The sequence below is a fragment of the Ciconia boyciana genome, chromosome 6 (genome assembly GCF_034638445.1).
Source record: "Ciconia boyciana chromosome 6, ASM3463844v1, whole genome shotgun sequence".
In the NCBI taxonomy this organism is placed as follows: Eukaryota; Metazoa; Chordata; class Aves; order Ciconiiformes; family Ciconiidae; genus Ciconia; species Ciconia boyciana.
In genome coordinates, this window is record NC_132939.1 from 4875979 (window position 1) to 4898666 (window position 22688).

Genomic DNA, 22688 nt, shown 5'->3' on the forward strand with positions numbered 1-22688 from the left:
GTAGTCTCAAGCTTTTTCTGCCGTCAGTTAAGGTTACTTTAATCTAAACTTTTCAGCTGCCTATAGACTTACTTTTTGTTTGGGGTTTTTTTGTTTTGAAGTAAAAGACGTGAGAAATTTTTCTATGTTTAATATAGGGTCAACTGAAATTAAGAATATTGCAGTAGTAATTCCCTGCTGTGTCTTCCCTTTTGTACAGCACTTACCCTTTGGACAGGAGAACCTCCACCTGCTTGTTGATGTGGCTCTACAAGCAAAACACAGTGCAACTAGTAAAATGAAATGAGTCAAGATATATTACTCAAATCTGACAGTAGATTCTTATGGCATCACCTTTCATTACCTGGCAGGCACAATGTCAGACAATTAATTGGAGTTTGAAGTTGGTTTTGCCCAGTCATTTATTTTAGAATACAAATGAGTGACATTGCTAGTTATTGAAGGGAAATTAGCAGGGGTGTAACGTGCCATCGCACCCTACCTGCTTTATATTTATGCAATACAGGCTTTATTAGAGAGGATCAGATTAGCCACCACAACTGATGTTATTGATAATTAAAATTTAGCTGGAAATCCAGGTGTCTTAAGACCCTGACTGAAGAGCCGTGAAGCCTATCTTTGACTATGAATTTTTTATTTTTTACAGCTGAGTGCTTGTTTCCATTTCTAGGACATAGTTCAACATGGGACTAATGAATTATGTAAAATCAGTCTGCTGGTCTATTCTGGAGAGAGGGACAGAGCGGCTGATGGCGGGTGCAATTGTCTAGCTGTTATACTTGAGATACTTTTGATGGAGAGTGACTGCACATCTCTGTTTTGTTTTGCCTTCCAGATCGCAGACAGACAATGAAGGGAACGTAACAGCCGAGGCCAGCACAGGAGGGGTCAGCATGGATTCTGCTCTTTATGTCAAAACTGGACAGCCTGCTCTCGAAGACCTCTCAGGTACATCTTGTAATACGACTTACTGACTCTGGTCTGGTTAAATAAGAATGGGCTAAAGCAAGTTTGAAGTCAGGAGCTCCCTCTTTAGGGGGGATTTAATTTGGTTTTCTTCCTAATGCTTTATTTCTTATTAGTTACGATATTTCTTTCAGCTCTTCAGCAATGCAAACTGGGTGTCAGTAATCTGAATACTAGGTGCTCAAGTTCTACACAGTCGTGTGCCCCCCAAATTTATTGAAATCGTTAGGAATTCTGGCTACTTCATGTTTTTCTAGGAGATGTGCAGCACCTTTTAGGATTAAGCTATTATAAGGATCCTAAGTATTCCCAAACATTTGGTATTTCTTTTTTACTTCTTAAAACTTTGCTTCAGAGCTTACAGAGGAGATTAAGTTAATTTCCTTGATGTTTTGGTTCATTTATACATTTGGAGGAATCTCACTATTCACTCACATGAATCTGATCAATTTGAGAGGTGGTCTTTGCAGCAATAAGAGACCAAAATCGAACTTCAGTTTACTGTGTCCAGCATACAGAAGCTGAAACAGATTGTAATTTTGAATTTAGACTGCTAGTATTCTAAAGTATTTCATCTGTTTACCTAGAATTCCTGCGACTGTAAGAAGTATATGATGATTAGCAATAATTTTTAAGCTTATCGCTATAACAAAGCAATTTTTAGCAACCATATTCTACTAAAGATATAAAATGTGCTTTTAAAGTCCCAGCCAAGTCTCCTCCTATTCCAATTTCTCTTTGCTTATTGCATACTATTGCAGTGTATCTCATCAGTAGAATATCTCCATTTTTTTATCTGCTTAGTCTTGGTGTCCTCCAGTTTAATGTGAGTTTTGAAACTGATTGTCCTGCTTGGAAAAATCATGTGGCTAAAAGTTTCAGAATTGGATTAATTTCATACTGCATTACATATTCTGTCAATGCTGCATTTATACCTGTGCACGTATGCTGATGGCAAAGGCAAGAGGCAGAGTTACTGGTGAGGAAAAGGGCTGCAGGAATGCATACAATACAGAGCGTATCTGTGTGTATGATTTATAGATAGGTGGATTAAATATTTAAAAGGCGAATAAATGGCACAAGGGATAAAATCCTTGAGAACATTTTGGGGTTCATATTTAAATATGAGAGCCAGTTCAACGTAAGAAACGCAGAGTGTCCAGCTGCTTAAACTTTTTCAGTATTACCTCTTAATCATCATTGCCTACCCTAGGTGTATTTCAGCCTATAAACTGACAAGTCTTTATAGATCACAAAAGGTCTTTAGTCTTTAATGGCAGATGTTATGTAAATACAAACTGTTATTCAAGCAAAATATGTAAGTTTTGGGATCCAAAAATGGAAGACAGCTGACAGCCTCAAACAATGGAGATGCAAAACCCAGCTGTGTGCAGCCAAACCCCACAGGCAGCAGCAGTCCATAAAGAGGTCTTAGGGGAACAGGAGCAAACAAAACAAAATAGTCCCTCAACCCAAATAAATCAGAAAACATAAGGGACAGATTTCTTCTCTCCCTACGTAGCAGCTATTCATGCTTTTAATTTAAAAGCACGTAGAAAACAAAAGAGAGTACAGGTAGGGAAAACTGGAAGCTGAATAGTTTAATGATACTGCCTGTTCATGAAGAGCTAAGTGATTTAATAATTAAGTTCTAGTGGCACTATCCAATGTCTTTCTTTTAAGTATACTTATAATTTAAGCAATTGAACGTCATTTAAGTAAACATTTTGTATCAGTTTAGGCATCGGAGTGATCTCGATAGAAATTGGTTTACCTAGTCTCATGTGTGTTCTCTTAAGAAGTTGTCTACTGTTTGCCTTCATATCTATAAGAGAAATGATCTGTAAAAGAGCACCGTGACCTTTGTTAGGCTAAAGGCCTATAAATATTTTATGTTTTTTACTGCAAAAATTTGTAGATCCGTGAGTGTAGAAAATATTTTCTGTCCCGGAGACCCACTGACTCAAGGAATTGGTCTTGTTAGGCGGCTATTTCCAATCCAGCCAGATGATAATTGTTGGACCATTTGGCCTAAGTGAATTGTATCTCAGGGAGATTCTTTCCCGGGGAGTAGAGACCCATTAAAAAAAAATTGCTAACGTGGACACTACCTGAGCCATTGTTGTTTGTCTCAGAAAGGCTAATGATTCTATAAGCATTAAATTCTATCTTCCCCTCCCTAGATAGTTCCCTGTAGTCGGGGCTCCAGCACTTTGGTGAGTGCTTTGTGCTACTGCTGCTTTGCAGGCAAGAGCCTGTGACTTGGTTTTTCTGGGCCACCAACCTGGCATCTTTCGGAAACATGAGGTTTAAAGCAAAGTATGTGGAAAGTTCCAACAACAGGAAATTTATGGCTTACTTATCTGTTCCTTAACACTTCTGATTTATGTAATATGGAGATAGCCATCTAAACTAGCAATCGCATGGATGACCAGCATCCTGGCAGCTGAAGAATGCACCACTTGTGCAGAGAAGGCGGATACAAAATTTGAAAAGTTTTAAATATGCTGTAGTATTTTCTTTACTCATGAGTTGTAAACCCTCTAGAATGAAATCATTTCCTTCTGTGCCCAACAGAAGTTTTGTGACGGCTTTTTGGAGGTTTTCAGTTTCAGCATTCAGCTTACAAAGAGTATGTTGGCACTACTAGAAATTCACTTCTCTTCAACCTCTGAGAAGGTTTAACTATATAAAGCTCAGCTGGGTTAGCAACCAAAGCATTTCTTAATTGACAGCTGAGAGCAAATAAATAAATTATGCTGAGGCACTAATTAAATTATTAATTTTATAAAAATAAATTATGCTAAGGCACCAGTTTAATGTATATAAACTCTGCTTTTAGAGTTAAAGAACAGGACATAAATGTGTTTTAGAACAGTGTATTTAAAGAACAGGATTTCTAAATGCCAGGGAAAGTAGAAGTCATCCCCCAGCTTCGTGTCATGTAGCGCATTTAAGTAACGATAACTGTGTTGTGCGGTGGACAAGCAAAAACTTTTGCTATTTTACCTAAAACGTGACTCAGCGTGGAGCACCCAGTCAACACAATTTAGTTTACTGGAAGGCTGCTGTTGTAGAATGAGATCTAGTTAAAATGGGAAAAAGGCGGCCTAGTGAAATAGCATTGGAGAAATTGGCTGTGTCGGGTTGATGTTAATGGTGTCAATATATGAGACGGAAAGGGTGGTATTGATGGAGTATCTCTTCTAATGAGGTTGAAAGTTAACCAGGATTTAAACTGGGTCATATGGGGAAATGACAATACAGAAACATCTGGTGCAAAGGCAGCCTGTGAAATAAAGTTAACAGTGCAGAGCTCGTTCTCAATCCGGCTGCGGCAGTGGCAGGTGCCTGCCGTAGAGGAATGGTATCTGCATCGTAATCAGTTTAGAGCGTTAAATAACAGAAAGTCAGAAAAAATGCGTTCGAGAGAAATTCAGGCAGAGGTAACGGCTCAGTTCTGTGGCGTTTCCTGCCTTATCCTTTCTAATGGTTTCTTTTCCCTGTAGGAGAGGATCCAGAAACTCGGCGGTTACGAACCGTGAAAAACATTGCCGATCTTCGACAGAACTTGGAGGAAACGATGTCCAGTTTACGGGGCACCCAGGTCACTCACAGGTAATGGCATGACTTTGTTTATAAGAAATTGGAAATCATTGTGCTCTTACTTTACATCTCTTAGAACTGGCTGGGCTGCATCCTTGAAAAATGATTAACACTGACAGTGGAAGATACTGATCTTGTACTTTTTGTCTTTAAAGCACAGATTCTGAACTATGCTCAGTGTTTATTGAGATGTACAATGAGTAATTGGTGGTGGCGGGTTGTATATAGAATCAAAGGTGGAGAATAATCAGTGCTTGTTAAATGTGTTAGGTGATGTTTGAATATAGGTTACAGTTTAAAATGTTTCTTCATCTTACTCCTGAACAACTTCAGTGCATTACACCCCTCTCCCCCTATGTGTAATATTTTGTTTAAATAAGCAGGTGAACTGTGCTTGACCCACTTGATAAAGTGCATAACTTGAATTCCTGACCAATCTTTGGACAAACACATTTTTCTAATATTATTAGTCATCCATGTATATAACTGCTTTTTCTTTGTAAAGCAGCGTTTATAAATCTTCAGCAATATTTAAAATATGCTCTAAATAAACAAAGACTGTTGCTACATTTAAACATTCTGTGACTTGGATCTTTTCAGTGTTGAACGGGAGGCTTGGGAGAGTAAGCTGTTTGGCCCCTAATGAGGTCGGGGTCCTACTTAGTGCTCAGTGCCTTATGGATTGCAGCCCTAAATGAGTTCATTGGGGGAACACTTTGTGTTTTGGCTTTGTATCTAACACTGAGGCAGAGCTTGCAAAGATGAACTCCCAATGCTGTTTTTTTCGGATTTCAATTAATGCGACAGCTTATTATGATTTAATTACTATAACCGCAGGGTGCGTAGGTTTTTGCGGCGTGTACGTAACGTTGTATTGCGAATAGTACAATGCTGCTTATTTTAACAAATGTCCGCAATAAAAAAAGAAATAACGCTATGTTAGTTGAGCAGGAAAGGAAAAGGGGAGTTCATGTGGGTAGGAGAAGTCGCAGCTATGGATTAGCTGCAACTAAGCTGCAAGTGTTCGGAGTGTAGTCCTGCAATCTATACGCATCACCTGAAATCTCATGGTGTCGGAGTCCCATTTTTGAGGTTCCATATGGCAGTCTACATTTAATCACATGCATTTATTTTTTTAAGCACATTGGAAACGACTTTTGACAGGAATGTCACTACGGAGATAAGTGGTCGCAGCATTCTCAGAGCATACTGGCATTACTGTTGGAAGGGATGCAACAATATTCACATGCTCAGACGCAGAGAATGGAAGATTTAATATAGCTGATGCTTAAAAACTGTATTTATAGGCTGTGACTTAACATGCTTTTGTAACCAGAGCTCTGTATAAATATTATCAATATTTTGAAAAATATATTCAATTCATGAATATATAAAATAGATTTTGGAAAATAAATTTGTTTTGCCTTTCTTCTTATTTTTTCATTTAATCCTTTCCTCAGTGTAAAAATAGCTACCGTCTTGGTGCTGGACTCATCTCCAGAGTATTGGGACTTTCATGAATGCAGCCAAAAAAAGAAAATATATCAGGAAAAATAGTACTTCAGCTGGTTTTCCTTTAGTCAGCTTAATATCCTGCTCCCTTGCCTAGAGTGGCAAAACCATGGTATAATAGAGTTATATGTGGTTGAAGATGAAAAAGTTATGCTTTGATGCTGTGGATAATCCATTACAAAGTTCCTGCTGAAGTCTTCTCACATGTATGTTGAACACTTGGTGGTCTGGGTGCAAGAGTATCATTAGTTAAGAACAGTGCTGGAGAAACAGAGCTAACTCTCTCAAGGCGTTGTAGCAGGTAAACTCTCTTAATGCTGTTACTTACAATCTGTAGCTTGGTGAGTGTTCGGGGTGTAGGGTCTTGCGATCACCTGAAATCTCAGGCCACATTTAATCAAATCATGTACAGCAGGCCACATTTAATCAAATGCATTTAATTTTTTAAGCACGTTGGAAACAACGTTTGACACCAACGTCACTACCGAGATAAGTGGCCGCAGCATCCTCAGCTTGACGGGACGACCGACCCCCTTATCGTGGAGACTGGGGCAGTCCAGCCCCCGCCTGCAGGCAGGCGACGCTCCGTCGATGGGAAATGGGTATCCTCCGCGAGGGAACGCCAGCCGCTTCATCAACACGGAGTCCGGACGTTACATGTATTCGGCACCTTTGCGGAGGCAACTAGCCTCCCGCGGTAGCAGCGTCTGCCACGTCGACATCTCGGACAAGGGAAGCGAGGAAATCGATCTGGAAGGCATCACGATGGATGCTACCGGCTATATGAGCGACGGGGATGTGCTGGGGAAGAATATCAGAGCTGATGACATCACGAGTGGGTAGGTGCCTTTGCTTTTCTTCTTAAATACTCTACTTTATGTGATTGTTGCATTGTGTTTAATGACGCTGTATTCCTGTGATTATTTGGAGAAAGAAAGTAAAAAAAAAAAAACAAACCAAAACAAAAACCACAAAGATATTCTACTAGTTTTAATAAGCATTTGGAGGGATAATTATTGATAATTAGCATTATCACAGCTAATTTAGTCAGTGGGATTTAAGCACATGATTTAAGTTTTAAGTGCTTGTTAAGAAAATATTCCAATATATGAAGATACTCTTGCACACGATTCAATGTTCTCCTGAGTCAGGGTTCATTGTGGTCAAGTCAAAGATGTGCTGCAACATTCATTTATGCCCACAAGATGGAGAGAGTGAGGCACTTCTGTACTTTCACCGAACCCTTTTGCTGTCTGAACTTTTAGGGGACAGTTCACTGGAAGGAAATGAGTTGCCATCTCTGTGTAGGGTAAAATAGTTGTACACGCAAAACAAAGTCTAAAGAACAAGTTAGTGTGCAGAAATATGACCTGATAGACAATTATGAATGAGGTTTTACATCAACATTTTACCTCTGCATTGACTGGAAAAAGCATTTGTTCTTTGCTCCAAAGTCAGTATTCACTTCAATATGTCTGTTTTCAATTCCTTCTAGCAAGTACAGGCATTTTTTCTTAGCTCAAGTACATCAGCATTAGACTGATGTTAAAACTGATCTTTGAGATGTAAACGGCATATTTATTTTTGTGGCAGCCTTTTACCTGTCTGGCCATCTTACATCCTTTGCTTTTCTGTAATTGTTTTATAAGTGACATTTCTTGTAGCATTGGCTTATTTGGAAGATTTAGTGTCTTTTACTGAAATAGAAAGCTGGAACCCATCTGCGGCTTTGTCACTGACTTAACTAGTTAAGTTACTTAATCTGGAACACAATCTCCATTAATTCTGTCCGTTGTGAATATTTGGATGTTTTCACACTGACCTTTTTGAAAAGTCAGACGCTTTATTTTTAGTTTTCCTTTAGGGAAGCCTATAGTAAAGAAGCTGATGCAAAAATCAGTATAAAATTCTATTTCAGATAAAGCACCAGTAGCTGTTGCTGCATTAATAATGCATCGTCTCAGTAAAGCGCCTTGTGTTTTCCTCAAATAAATCAACTTACACCTGAGTTTTGCAATGTTTATTGTAGTAACAGTTATTGCTTTTCCTCTGGACTGTGACTTTTATTCAAACTCATGGCTGTAATTTTGGTCTAGAAGTGAGGAAAATAAACTCTGAGTAGCGCCATGGTTTCTATAAAACACCTAGAGTATGAGCTGAGAAGTGTCCCTGGCAGAATTGTGTCAGTTCAGGCTTCTGCTGCTCATATCCTAGAGCAGCCCTGGTCTTTGCAGATCTTTACTTAGTGTGTAAAGTTCAGATTCCAGGTTGAGGAAAAGGAAAGAATGAGAAAGCTGTAGAGTCTAGGAATGATATTTCCAGAGAAATCTGTGCCTTCACTTATCGCTGTGTATCATTTCCTTTTGTGTGTCTATCTGGTCATCCTGTAGGGTAAAAAATGGAAGTCTCCAGAGTCTGAAAATACACAAGTGGTCTTTAGATTCTGCGTCTAAGGGACTACTAATATAATAAAATGTTTTTGCCAGTTGGTACCTCTGTCACCGAAGCAGTGAGTTATATACCAAGAATAATACCAAAAATGGTGAATATAACATTTAGCAGAAGAGTCCTATACTCTGCAACACCTCACTCCTAGCCTTGAGTGTTAGCACATCTTTAACTGAGTACCTGACCTTTATTTCCCACTAGTTTTTAAAGGAGGGAGAAAACTTTCAGTTTTTACTCATGTAACCAACCACAGATTGATAAATGAGATCTCAGTTTCAAGTTCTTAGGACAAGAAGAGTTATCCCCTATTCCACATCTTGCCTTTAGCTACAAAAGCCTATTTTGCTAAATAATGTGAGCTGGTTTATTGATTTATATAGCACTGTTGTAGTCATTGACTTAAGTTCCAAGGGCAGAATCTATATTGTAGGTCAATCCATCGTCAGAAAGATCCAGCTCTGTTTCCAGGTTGTGGGCAGGGTTTGGAGGTTGGGCGGTTTGGAGGTCCTCTTGTTGCTGCACCGGTGGGCATTTGGAGGGAGCGTTCCTGGAAGCAGCCCCACAACATTGGGGTTACATAGTCCGTGGAGAGTAATCATGTGTGCGGATTCCCTGAGAAGAGAGTATTGCAGTATTGAACTGCAATAACAGCATTGGATATAATCCCAGTATCAACGGAGAGAGATAAAAAAATGAGGGTCTTACCTTTGGTGGATCTCACTGACACCTAATAATGCTGAATTAGCATGTCCAGTATGAACAGATGTTTTGGTAGCCTGTTTCATAAGTTATCTTCCCCAATGTCAGTTTATTCTCAATAATAACAAAATAGGATAGCGTTATGTCTTTGTGGGAGAGGAATAATACACCGCTTAGAAATCGGAGAGGTTGCTTGTAAAGAAAGCATCCGTGTGACTTGCTGCAGAACAAATCTCTGAGATCAGTGTTAGGGCAAACAGGCCCAATATTTCCAGAAGCTGAGTTAGAATATGTGGAAAGCAGCACAAGAGGGCATTTATAGCATGAATAGCTCTTTATTAGCTGGTATGTGTTTCACTTTGTCATTTTTCAGAATTGCTACAATCCTGCAGTCTGAAAACCTTGGATCTGTGTTTTCATTGGCAAACTGATAGGGAAGGAAGCCAAAATATTTGTTACAGCCAAAATAAATCCAATAGCCAAGATAAACTATTTTAGCCCTGTGATCCTGATGCTTTCTCTGAAATGTACTGGGTCATGGGAAGTCTCGTTTGGCCTCCTTTAGTAGGTCTGCTCAAGCAGAGCTCTGACAGACACCAGGATTCCTTTCATAGGGTTAGAAAGAGTATCTTTTCCAAATGGGCAGAAAATATCTCTTAAACCGAGAAAGTCTCCAGGGGGCGGATCAAAGGTAAGAAGTTGTCTTATTGTGGGAGCTAAAACATCAAGCGGACGGCAAAGCAACAGGACTAGGATTTGTGTGAGGTGGGGAGTAAGCACCCACCCCACCTCCTCCGGTGGCTGGCTGAGCTTGAGGCTTCAGAGCCTCCTCAGAAAGTGGCACCTCAAAGCCCAGAATTCTCTCACCTGTCTACCCCAAAGATTGTCGCAGGTGGGGACGTTAACTTTCATGGCTTTTGGGGGTTTGTTCAGAAGGTTTTGTCCACTTCGCTCTCCCTCTAGCTACTACCATGCACATTCCTACCTCTTTTTGTGTGTCGTCCCCTGTCCCCCCCAGTTCTCTCTAACGAGATGTAGAGTTAATTTCCTTTTTATCTGTCCTTGGAATGGAGCAACAGAGCTGTTGGTCAGAAAAGCCTTTTAAAATTCTTTTCTTTTAATTTAATTAATCCTCTGCCCCTGTTTTCATTACCCTAGCGTGCAGCTTTCTATGCAGAATTAACAGCATGGATATACCGATTAGTGCTGGTCACAAATTTTCTCGGGAAATGGCTTTGGGTCTACAAACGCAGCTTGTCAAAACAATTTTTTGCAAAAGCATGGCTGTTCCAGCTATGTTGCAACAAAATGTAGATTTGATGATTTGACAGCTCAGCCGCCCTAGAGCGTGAACTTCGAGGCAGGGCAGATGTGAGCGGCCCCGAGCGTGGACCGTGGGTCTGCTGCATGCCAGGCTGGGCTTTGGGGCATGCCTAGCCCACTCTTGAGTATATCTCATTAAGAAACGTTACCTAGTGACTCTCTCATACCTCACTTAGCCAGCCTAGCAGTGAACTGCTCCCTCAGCCATTAGATGAGGACAGAAGGGCTCAGCCTGCGTAGGATGTTCAGGGGCCCTATGTTAAAATTCTCCTTGCAGCGACCTCCCGTGGGTGCAGCGGCTGTTGGGGGGGAGGGAGGCTTTTTACCACTTCGTTAACCTCCCCATTTATTCGATGCTTTGCGGCCGATATATTCCCATTTCAGATCTCTATTTCCACAACCTCTTAATGCGTTTGTGTGTGTGATGCTCATGGGATTATGATTCCTCGTTGTTTATTCAAGCCTTTATGCTCCCTGGGAATCTTCCTACAAGCAGGTGAATTGGGAACATGGATGAAAGGATGCTAAAAGGGAGAGCAGGCCACTCTGGGCTGGGGAATCAGGCTTTACTCCCTACTTCTGCTCAGGTCAATCAAACCCCCACAAAAGCATTGTTCCCTAGGTAGAAATCATTTTTGCGGTGCAGAGGCCTGTCTACCTTGAGTAACATGGACCAAAACCATCATTGACATAGAGTTCTGTTGTAGGCTGAAATTTAGGAGCTGTATCTATTAGGAGGCAAAGAAGAGTTTGATATGAAGAGCTGAAATTGAGGACTGATTCCATTGAACGTTGAAGTGTAACTGATATTTGCAGGATTCTTGCGGCTCAGTTGCTTGATTTTGGTTCGATTTATCAGTCAGACAGTGACACATCTTTTTCAGATGTCAGGCTCATATGTGGCATAACAGACCTTCACTTGAGCTAAGGTTTTAGCGAAAGAAAAGAAGGACTATGCAGTTTGCTGTTAATGAGAATTTGTTCTTGGTAACAGGAGTTAAGAGAAACCATTTCCTTCTAAGCTGTCTGTAACAGGAATGGTTGCTGCTCTAGGTAACGCACGGCTAACTAGAAATCAAGAGTGGTTGAACTAATCATGGTCTGAATGAGAACCTGTTCACGCCGTATATTGATTCAATGCTAGCTATAGTCTTTTCTAACCTATTTTTTGCCATGGTGATTACCACTGTATTGTTTCTGTACCTTTGCGTTACAGTGGGTTAGTCATTTTTCTGGACATTGCTCTTCAAATGGTATTATTTTAGTGATACGGTTTCATCTCAATACAGTGGATGAGTAAAACTGCATTCCTTATATGGCTATAACACTTCAACATGACTAAGAATCATTAGGAGATTTATTTTATTTTTCTTCTGTGTTTGAGCAGAGTGTTTATTTGAACTTCCTTCTGTCTTGCTGGGACTGGCTTCTTACATTTTGATCTTTTCAACATTGCAGAATAGTAGCTATATATGGTAAATGGATAATTAACAAAAATAATGAAGGGGTCAGGCAAGCAAACTCAAAATTTTGACTTTCATGAAAAGGTATTAGGAAACCTTGTCTTCTGACTTCTTGGTAAACTGTGTTGAAACTTGTTCAGAACTAGCTTTTGGATTTAAAGTCATAGATGTTCTGGTGCTGTGAGAATGAAAAGAAAAAATTATGGCAGTGTTTAAATCAAAATAATATTCTTATTCCAAGAACTGTACTTAAAGATTTTTACAGGAGACATGACTAGAGTATTACATAAGCATTTTCAGTATTATTAATGTTGTATATTATTTTAAATATTCTTAAATATTGCACTCAGTTCAGGAATAGTTCTGGTGTCAGTTTCATCAATAAAAGTGTTTGATCATTTATCACAAGTGCTATCTCAGATAACATGCTCTCGTAGAACTTTGCTTGCAGTGTAGGATTCGGCATAGGAAGACATTGTGGGCCTGTTAAGTCACAACCTTAGAGATCAGGTGGAATCAAGCTTTTTATTCAGTATACTGCAAAAAAGGGCCATGTTAGCTCATAGGTAGTGTTTGTCAGTAAACCGAACTCACAAGTTGTGGTGCATTGTATTTTTTGCTTACTTGGACATACTGTCCTGTTGTCCCTTACTGCCAAAATACCGTTTAATAGCCGTTATCCCACTCTGGGCTTGTTTCTGTAATAAACACCTCAACAGTGTTTGAACTGCTGCTTCCGTGCCGACAGGTTTTTGTAATTCAAGCAAAAGGACAACTTCTGAAGGACAAAATACGGTCCCACTCTGGAGCCAGCCAGTAGAGGGAGATGCAATCATACACACTTCATCGATGTGGATCATCTGCAGGAAAGGAGTAGGCATGAGGGAGAAGAAGGTCGCTGTGGAGTAACTCTTCCTCCGCTGCTGACCCTGCTGAGAACCTGTGGAGAAGCAGCACTCCCTCGTTACTTCTCTTTGGCCACACATCGTTCCTTTCCCTAATAAAATTAAAGAGGACAATGCAAAATGGATCGCTTATTCTGTAGCTTATTTCTGTGATTTTCATTGATATAGATTCTGAGAAAGAATTTAGGCATTTAGATCGGACTTGGCATATGCAAAACCCCATTGAACAGCTGCCTGATTCTGGTGGGTCTTCAGCTTGCTCCAGGCTGGCAGCCTGTGCTTGTGGGTGTGATCGTTGTCCTCTCTTAAGTAATGAGTTTGCACCCATGTTTCACTGGGGTCTAGCGTGGCGTTTGCACACCTGAAAGGATTGACCTCTTGGGTGTTTTCCGGTCTTGTCTACCTCATTTTGTCAGGTTACCATTTCTGGTCTCCTCTCCCAGGGTGGGGTCATGCATTTTATGTTAGCGAATGACTGGGTAACTTTCAGAAACCATCTAGGAATTGGAACCCTAGGGCTTAGTCCTTCCTCCTTCTAAATGCCGTAATGTCTGTGCTGTGATTTACTCTCCTTCGTACGGGTGAACCTTCCAGCGTGGTGAACCATTTGGGCTTCGCTGGCCCAGCTCCAGTAAGGTGGATGGGTGATGCCTTTTTCCATCCTCTGGAGAGCGTTTAGTCTGGCATTAGTGTTAGGTTAGTCTGGTTGTCAGATGAATTCTTCTGTGAGATGAGTAATACAGATTTTAATCCCCTCTGACAGAGAAGGAAGCAATTTTTTTTAATTACCCTTTTGAGCTGCTCACCTTTAATCTGGGTATGCTGGACATAGATTTGGGCTAGAGAGGCTTTGCCATAGACCCCAGACTTAAGATCTGCTATGACCTAACTCCTGCATACAGGCAATGCTCACAGCTCTGAGCCAAGGCCTCTAAGTCACACAATTTAGGATTAACTCGATGGTCTCACCGGATTGAACTAAACCTGCTCAGAATTAAAGATACAATTTGGGAAAAATGTGGGAAACGGCAATAAATATAGTTAAGCAAGATTGCATCTTAAAAATAATTAAGCTTTTACTGGTCATTTGGTTACAAAGGGAAAAAATTCTTCTAATCCTAATGAAGTCCTAATGCTGTAATGAAGCCCTCGTGTCTCCTAGCAATGTCATTGAAGAGTCACTGCCCAAATTCCTTTGTGAAATCTGGGGAGATCTGTCCTAGTCTCTTCCCATGAGTTTTCTCAGGTCTTGCTATCTTCTTGTACATGTGTTAATCACCTGGCTTCTTTGAAGCCTGCTTTGGGGGCTGTTAATAGTTATTATTGACATTTGAAGTCTCATTGCCGTAGCTAGAGTTCTCCTTCAAGATACAGTGCTCCATTCATTTCTGAAGGGCCAAGATAGACGAAGAGGAATAAGTAAAGCTTTAACCTGTCCTTTCTTCTCATAAACAGCCTAAAGAAAGGGGGAGAAATTGAGGAAAGCGAGGAGAACATAAAATAATATTAATATTTAACATAAAGATATCAATATAATCTCATTCTACTAACTCTAGCTTTTGAAAGTCCAGTACCTTAAATGGATGCTTTTCAGTGCCTAATCCGTGTCATCGTCTTGGACGGGCCAACTCTATTTGTAAAAGAGTTTTAAAAATGATGGTGGAACAAGCCTCTTCCTTGAGAGGAAGGTGAATTTAAGCCTAAGGTGCATTTGGCAGACAGGTTGAGTGACTGTTGGAAAGAGGATCGTATACTGGAAAAGTCTCCTTTGAAACAGGAATGGATGCAGTGAGGTGAGATGCTTTCTTTCAGTCTAATACTCTTCTCTTACATACTGGCAGTTTCTTTTAAACTACATTTATCTAAGACTGCTAATTCCACAGAATACTGGTTTCTTCAGAAGCGCGATGAGAAGCCGGTGCCCTGGAGGGAACAGATGTGCGGGCACGTATGAAATTTGACCTATAGTGGCAGCAGCCACCCAAGTCCCTTACAGGCTATACTGTCCCTGGAATTCCTTTCCTTAGCAAATATAAGGTTTATAAGTAACAAGCCTGCAGACTTCTTGAAAGGGAGACCCAGCTGAGAACACATGTAGAAATAAAGTTAGCCCTGGGCAGCAGTGACCAAAAATTGTTATCTGATGGCTGCTGAATGACTTATGTGGCAGGCAGTTTTAAAACATCTCCAAAGAGAAAGGTATTGATTTCACAGAAGCCACTTCTTTCTGTAGATTTCTTCTTTTTTTTTTCTCTCTTTTTTTTTTTTTTTTTTTCTTTTTTTCCCCAGAAAAAGGTCTGAGGATTAAGTAGCTGACGGGGGTGAACTTGTTTTGCTTCTAGACTGGTTTGGACAGTGAATAAGCAGCTACCGTTCATGTTGTTAGTGATTTACAGGTGAGAGGTTTCTCCAAGTAAACTATGACACTAAAACATACTTACTAAGTTTTGCATAATCTCATTTTTCCTGTCTTACCCATTAGTGGAACAGTTATCTCCTCCTTTCCAGCAGTGATGAGGATTTTTGAGACTGCAAGTCATTTACTGTTTTTTCTGGGTTTACTCCATGTTTGGGTTTGAGCATCTTCAAAACAATTCACAGTTCATTCATTAGTTTGTTAATTGCAAATAGTTACTGATTATTAGTAAAAGTCTATTGATTTCTAAATTATAGACTGCCTTAAATATAAAACTAAATTTTACATGAAATGAGCAATAGGTTTGTGCTTCTATGAACCTGAAAGGTAACATTTGGTCTAATGTTAGGATTTGGGCATTGCATTAGCAGTCCCAACCTGAAAGCTCAGGACCTAATCCTGTTCCTGAATACCTTTAGTTGAAATTCACGTGGATCAAAGAATGGAATTTAAACCAGACATAGGCTTATAGACGAGGGTATATGTTCAACCCTTTGGTTAAAGAGGTGAAGTACTGTGCTGATGATGTGGTGGGCATTATAACGGAGGGTGGTCAGGCAAGAATAATGGATGGAAGGACTTGGGGGGAATCATGGGGAAAGATCATATGGTCCAATTCCAGTGTCATGACGGAAAATGCAGACCAAATTCATACTAACCTGAGAAGTTTGGGGTTGTCATCATCCTGCTGTTAGGCTAACATTTCTTTTTAAGTCAGAATTAGGACAAATTCCTGGTTGCAATAACAGGATCACTTTGATCACATGTATCATATTTCAGAAACAGCAGGGGAGAATTTTCTGCTCTTGGTGGTTTTTAGTGACTGGCAAAGTTAGACTCCTTCTTTGATACTCAAAGCTTGTTAAGTCTCTTGATCTCGTTTAACTGACTGTAACGTCAAGGCAGATGAAGCCTAGGGAAAATAAACATTTGAAGGAAAACATTAAGGATAATAGCGTTATTGCTGCGGCTAAAAGAGAACACTTCTGAGTGTCAAAGCGGACGTTGACACACGGAATAATCCAAAAGCTGTAATTCCTGCAAGCTTTTTGTTTTTTCAAGTTTCAAGCACTTGGGTTGCTGGGCAAGTCTTCTGCCAGGAAGCACCTGGGCAGCTATTTCCAAACTAACCTTGAATCAGAAGCACCAAGAAGAAGGCAGGAGCACCAGGGCTGCTAGAGGCAGCTCCAGTTTTGGGGCACATTGCTGCTCTCCTGCTTGTGGGTTTGGGATGACGGAGCCATGCGATGCTGAGCAGATCAGGGTAGGCTTGCCCGGTCTGTTGTGCGCTGCTGACTTACCTGCTGCTCCTTCTCTTCCTAGTACTTAAGTAAAGAATGCCTGTCCCTTGGCTATCTATTTTCAAAATTGGAAAATTCGTATTCATACATTAAGGAGTGAAATGAATATATATGAAGTGGTAGAGTTGTCAGACCATAAAAGGAGGTGTGCTGTTGGCTGTGTACATGGGTAAGCAGGGAGTGCGGAGAGAAGTCAAGTGACTCAGACCGCTGGATTTTACTGATCCCTGGCATAAGCCATTCCTGTTTCCTCTGTGTGCCTTTCAGGAAAGGGAAATAAATCACTTCAGCATCAGAAATACCCTAAAAATATTGCACTTGGAAGGACTTATTACAGCATTCAACATTTCAGAGGCACAGAAAGGGTGTATTTGGCTAAAAAAAAGAGGAGTTTAAAGGTCCAGGTTGTCCAGGGAACTCCAAAGCAAATTACTTTATGCCTGTAATACAGGGCAGGGAGCCATTTTCTTATAGAAAAAAAAGTGTCACCTAGAAAGTGGGCTGTAAGTTCCAGTTGTGTGTTAGTAATGCTGCTCTTGTTTAGCCTGAGTCTTTTCATTCAAAGAAGTTTGGTTAATTTTGTTTCCTTGCTGATGAAGAGTGAAACTATGGAGATGAGTAGTAAGCATTAATTCGTGAAAAGATTAGAAAATTCTGTTAACCAACGTCATCGCTGTCTCACTGTCTGTTCATTAAGTATTACTATATTTGACTTCATTAGAGGCAGTCATTCCCCATTGGCTGTTGGTACCATCCCTAAATCTTTTGAAATTTACCCATTTGTATAAAAGTCACAGAGTCTGGATACTACGCTTTTCCTCAGATAGCGTATTTAAACTTTTTCTTATTTTGGGGCAGGTAGAAAAATACTTCGAAGCGCTTGTTTTTGCACTGAACGTGCTTGCAGAGTTCTTACGATTCATTAATCTAGCAAGGCATCTAGTACAAATTTGTCCTGTTTTTTAATAAGAAAAGTCAAAGAAATTACCCCTAATCGATAACTGGCCTAATACAACTGTTTGGACTGCAAAGGATCGTTGTAGAGCGAGAGGCTAGTATACTGGCATTCCATATTCTGTAGGGGTATGACAGGGCAATAAATTCAGATGGCGTTGAGTACTGTTAGAATTATATGCATGCAGGAGAATATTTCCTGGTTTTATTTCTCCCTGAGTAAAACCTCATAAGATTGTCTTTAGAAAAATATACCTTCATTATGTTCTCCTTTCTCATAAAGCAAAGATCTGCTGCAATAAGAGTGTTATATTCATAAAGGCAAGGCAGTTTCTGAGAGCCAAGACAGTGTTAAGTTTGAAGGGATGGAGAGGAAGGAAAAGAAAGCGACGGCTGGAGGTTTGTGGCACCAGTAACATTTAATCTCCTCCACACTAACCAATGGATAGTAGCGACTTTATTTTTTTATTTATTTTAAAGTGTATTTATTGTAAATGCATTTTTCTCCACAGAATTTAGAAGCTGGTACCTTCCCTTCTTCTTTTACCTCACTGTTGCATGCAGAACTTTAGGCATCGTTAGTTTTGGCATCTTTTTGGAATTAAACATTCCCGGGTAGAGGACATTGCGTGTAATAAAAATAAGATATAAAGCTTTCAATCTGTGATTACACAAACCTGTTTCAAAATACAAAAATCTATCTTGTGTTGTTCTGGCATGTAAGAAACTTGTCCTATTGGTATAGTTGGTAGAAGTTGTTGTCTACATCTGCGCTTTTTGACAGGGTCTTGGTTAGAAAAACTCACGATCTAGTTGTCAAAGCTGCTAAAGGCATCCAGCTTCCATTGACTTACGTAAGATTTATGAGTGCTTAAAACCACTGAAAATTGGACTGTTAGTTTTCAGTTTGATGCAATTACAGAATTATTCTAATCTGTCAGATTGCTGAGCTTCTACGTAGAGGATGAAATCTGTTGATGCTAGTGAAAAGGCTTTCCATTGATTTCAGTGTGGCTAACTCTTAAGAGGAATATGTTTCATTTCACGTGTTCTGGGTAATGAATACGGAGAACAGTCTATTTCAGCTGTAGTTGATCTTTTTTATCAAAGGACTAGTCATATGCCAGAAATCTGACAGCAAAGCCAAAAGCTGCATTTTCCAGGACGTGTACAACGGGTATTCATACAGAAACGTGTTTCATGTGCAGGCAGGTATCTGCAATAAACCAATTAGCATATGTACATTAGATGTTTTTGCAAAATGCTGTTAGCGTAACAATATGATCTTAAGCTCCACTTCTCTGTTCTTTCCCTTTCTTTTCTTTTAGTAGCTTAAGGAAAAAAAATATTCCTCTGCAATAAAATATTTGTAAACTATGTCAAACACAAGTTAGAATGCAAGACCTAAGGCGAATTCCACACGAGTTACAGTGCAACTGCTCCTCTTGCTTTTTAATGTCTTTGTTTATGAGTTCGGAGAATTGTGTCCCCGCAGATGTGCTGAACGGAGAATACTCTTGTGTCTGACTTGACGGGCTTAGCAACCTCTTTGTTAGATTCCCCAGAGAGACTCCTCGGTTGTTCTGGGAAGGCCCCACACAGATTTATACATCCAACTGAAATGCCAACCAGCAGGTTGTGCAAGGCTTATTGACTCTTTACCATCCCATTTTTATAAATGTAGTAATCGAATTTGACTTGGTTAAGTGAACCTGTTGCAGCACCATCTCGCCAGCAGAGGCATTGCTGGCTGCAGCCAGGAGCATCTGTCCTTTCTTGCTGCAGATGGGGGTGTCTCGCTGCTAGGGAAAAAGCTCTATGCCTTGTTAAGCAAGAGGAAGGTGTCCTGTGTATCTGGATATTATTCTGTGGGCTGCCATCGTTTCGCTAAGAGTGGCTAAAGGATTAAGCGGATACGATCCCGTCAAACTCCTAACTCGGTGAGGTATGTTCCATGTCCAGTGGTATGCCAGAGACAGCGGCCGTATTGCTAGAGTTGTTAGAGTTATTTCAGTCTCAAGTGTGTGAAAACCTTTACGGTGTGTTTACGCAACTGTCAGTGCTGCTCCTGGGCTGACGGACTGATTGTGGTAGCACAGGGCTCACTCTGTGCCAGTGTCTTGAGAGGCGAATGGAACTTCCCTCGCATACATCCATAGTCAGAAATACTTTTAGAAATTAAGCTAAACCAAGAGAAAAATCGCCCTGTTTTATTTTGACACTTTGAACTTGTTTACCTCCTGCTGTTGTAAAAGGCCACAAAATATTTTAAAACACTATTGAGATATTGATGTAGGGCAGCTCATTGAGAAGCTACTAAAGAGAAGACTGGAGTAACTTCTTAATTTCAGTATTTAATATATTAAAATATTTTATTCATAAACTGAACCAAAGTGGTAGGTGGTGGTACAGTTTTTAAAACTTCCCTTTTTTTGTTACCACAACATCCTGAAGTTACATTACGTGATGGCTGTTGCTGTCTGCATCAGTAGACTTCAGCAAAAATGCTGGATAACACAACCTGCATTATTGTGAGGAATTGTTCCTGGTGATCAACAACATCTATCTATTCTTGTCCACCAAGTGTCATCACTGTTCACTTTAACATTTATTTTTCATTTGTCTAAACTAGAAAGTAAGAAATGCGCTATCTTAGCAGTTTGTGAAGTATCATATGTACACCTGCCACTTCTTAATACCTAAGAATAGTAACACTTTTTAAATGCAGATGTCTCTAGGTCACAGTTGCAGACAGAGTACAATGTAGGAGCCAAAACAAGGTTGAAAAAACCTTTTCATTCATTCTGCAACTTTGATTTCTCACAATAAACCTTGGGATATTCATTGTTCATGGACCACTGACAAAATCCAGGATGAATTCAATGTGATTTTTGCAGTTAACTTGTAAAAGCATTGAGATTTCCATCGTGCTGTTTTAGCCCACACAGGAGAGTTCAGGATGGTATAAACCATGGTTTTTTGGACAGGAAGGGATAATTAATGCCAGCATTCACAAATATTAAATGACTTCCATTTAGGCATCCTTAATGAAAGTTAAGTATTCTTCCTTCATACAGTTATGTTGAAATCCAATTCTTATCGAGGAGAGAGTGCAAGATGTAATGGAGAACAACGAGAGGCAAAAAAATAAAGTTTTCCTTGCTTCATATTCCGAGTAATATTCTTAACTCAAAAGTGGGGAAATTGCAATATGCAGTTAAAAACATGCAGAAGATACGAGCTATAGTAATATCTAGAGGTTCCATTGTTTTACTAAACGTGACATTTTGTTTTGCTGCTTTAAAGGTATATGACCGATGGTGGTCTGGGCCTCTATACTCGAAGGCTAAACCGGCTGCCTGATGGCATGGCTGCAGTGCGGGAGACGATGCAGCGTAATACTTCGCTGGGACTCGGAGATGCCGACAGGTAAGGTCTCATCCAGCAAATGCTCGCGTATAATGGCGCATCTGATTCACGCTGTATCTAATGCATGTGGGATCTCTAAGATTAAATAGCTTTGGGAATTCAGATACTGACTACGTGGATATAAGCTTCTTCAGAGTATTTTAGGTTATATCTTCACAGAGGTGCCCAGGATAAACGCTGACTTTGTCTTCTGATTGCTTTGCTGAAATCTCATCTGGGCTTTTGTGCGTAGGATGCAACACAAGAAAATGTAAAACTTCTTTTTTTAGTTGTGCTTGAAATAAAAAAGACCTAATTCTCTTCTCCCTTCCACTGATTCTTCCAAGTCCAGTGGTTCAGTGTAAATGGTCAAGGCCAAAGATCAAGAACTGGGGGACTAAAAATCCATAATTTATGGGAGTGCAATCATAAGGGAAGCCAGGGAGATGGACAGGAATGAGACCTATATTCTGTTAGAGTTGAGATAAATGGGTTAAATACTTTTGCTTTTAATGGCGTCAGCTGCTTCTTTCCCTTCCAAACCCAAAGCCTGATGAGTGTTACTGTTGATGTAATAAGTGAACCCATATCCTTTTTCTTCTGGGAGGGGCCCCTAAGTATAAAACATGGATTTTGAGTTACAGTTTGAACCAATTTCTGAACTAAAAGTTTCTTCTCTTTTTGTTTTGTTATCGATAAGTCTTTCCTGGGACATAATGCAGTTGACTGAGTTTGATATGGCTGATACTTTCTTGATAGTGATGCATGGATTACTAAGGAAATACAAGTGACGCAGAATCTAGCCTTGTTTTCAAAGCAAGCCACACTAAATTTGCTTTGGTGTTCTCTTCTTATTAGTAAAGAGCAGGATGGTAAATCTAAACAAAAGAACTAAAAGTTCTCAGAGAATCTCAGCTCAGTTTCAATCACTGAGTCAACATATGCTTGCCAGTTGTAAAATATACCTGGATTTTTCAGGAGCTCCTATCTCCTTCTGAAATTTGCAACTTGAAACCCGTACTCGGCCGACAGCACTCGCTCCTGGTTGACTGTGGGTGAAGGCATTGCCACCTGGTGATGCAACTGAAGACTAATCAAGTATCATCTTCGTCTGTTGCTATGGCTTCTCAACATTGCCACATCAACAGAAGCTATCTGTTTACAACTCAGCGTTGGTCTAATATAAATTATATTTTGTTTAAGTAACGGTCAGCCTTCTGGAGAGCTAGTGATACATTCCTCGTCATTGATTCCTTCCCCCGTCCAATATTTTCTGTGCTTGCAACACTTTTTCTTGGCATGTAAATTATTCTCACATTTTATTTGCTAAGCTCCTTACTGGAAGACACCGCACATCAGGACCAATTACGTACGTTCGACAAGAGAGGATTATTTGTGTGTTTAAATATATTCCACTTCGAATGGGATTTGTGACACACTGAAATGCAATCCCTAGTTTATGTCAATTGTTTGAGCTTTGAAAATCATTCTTTCAGTTCACATGGAGGGGACGGACTTTACACACAATAAAGACCCTGTATGGCTGGCAATTTAGCTGCAGCACGGGATCACAGAAAAATTACCCTTGGTCCCAGAGTTGGTGACATTATTATGTGTTTTTTTGTTTTAGTCTTTTCTATTTAAATGTAAGCCTACTCACCTTATGCAGGAGATCAGGGTTTTTTGA

General features: G+C 40.0%; 1 protein-coding gene across 3 annotated transcripts in view; it reads left to right on the forward strand.

Moving 5' to 3' along the window:
• NAV2 (neuron navigator 2) overlaps positions 1–22688 on the forward strand; it is a 435335-nt gene that overhangs the window by 323329 nt on the left and 89318 nt on the right. For all 3 annotated transcript variants that reach the window (XM_072865147.1, XM_072865145.1, XM_072865146.1), the window contains exons 8-11: positions 836–948; positions 4476–4584; positions 6534–6923; positions 20900–21022. In XM_072865147.1, coding sequence (XP_072721248.1) covers positions 836–948; positions 4476–4584; positions 6534–6923; positions 20900–21022 — 735 coding nt within the window. The remainder of the gene's footprint in view (positions 1–835; positions 949–4475; positions 4585–6533; positions 6924–20899; positions 21023–22688) is intronic.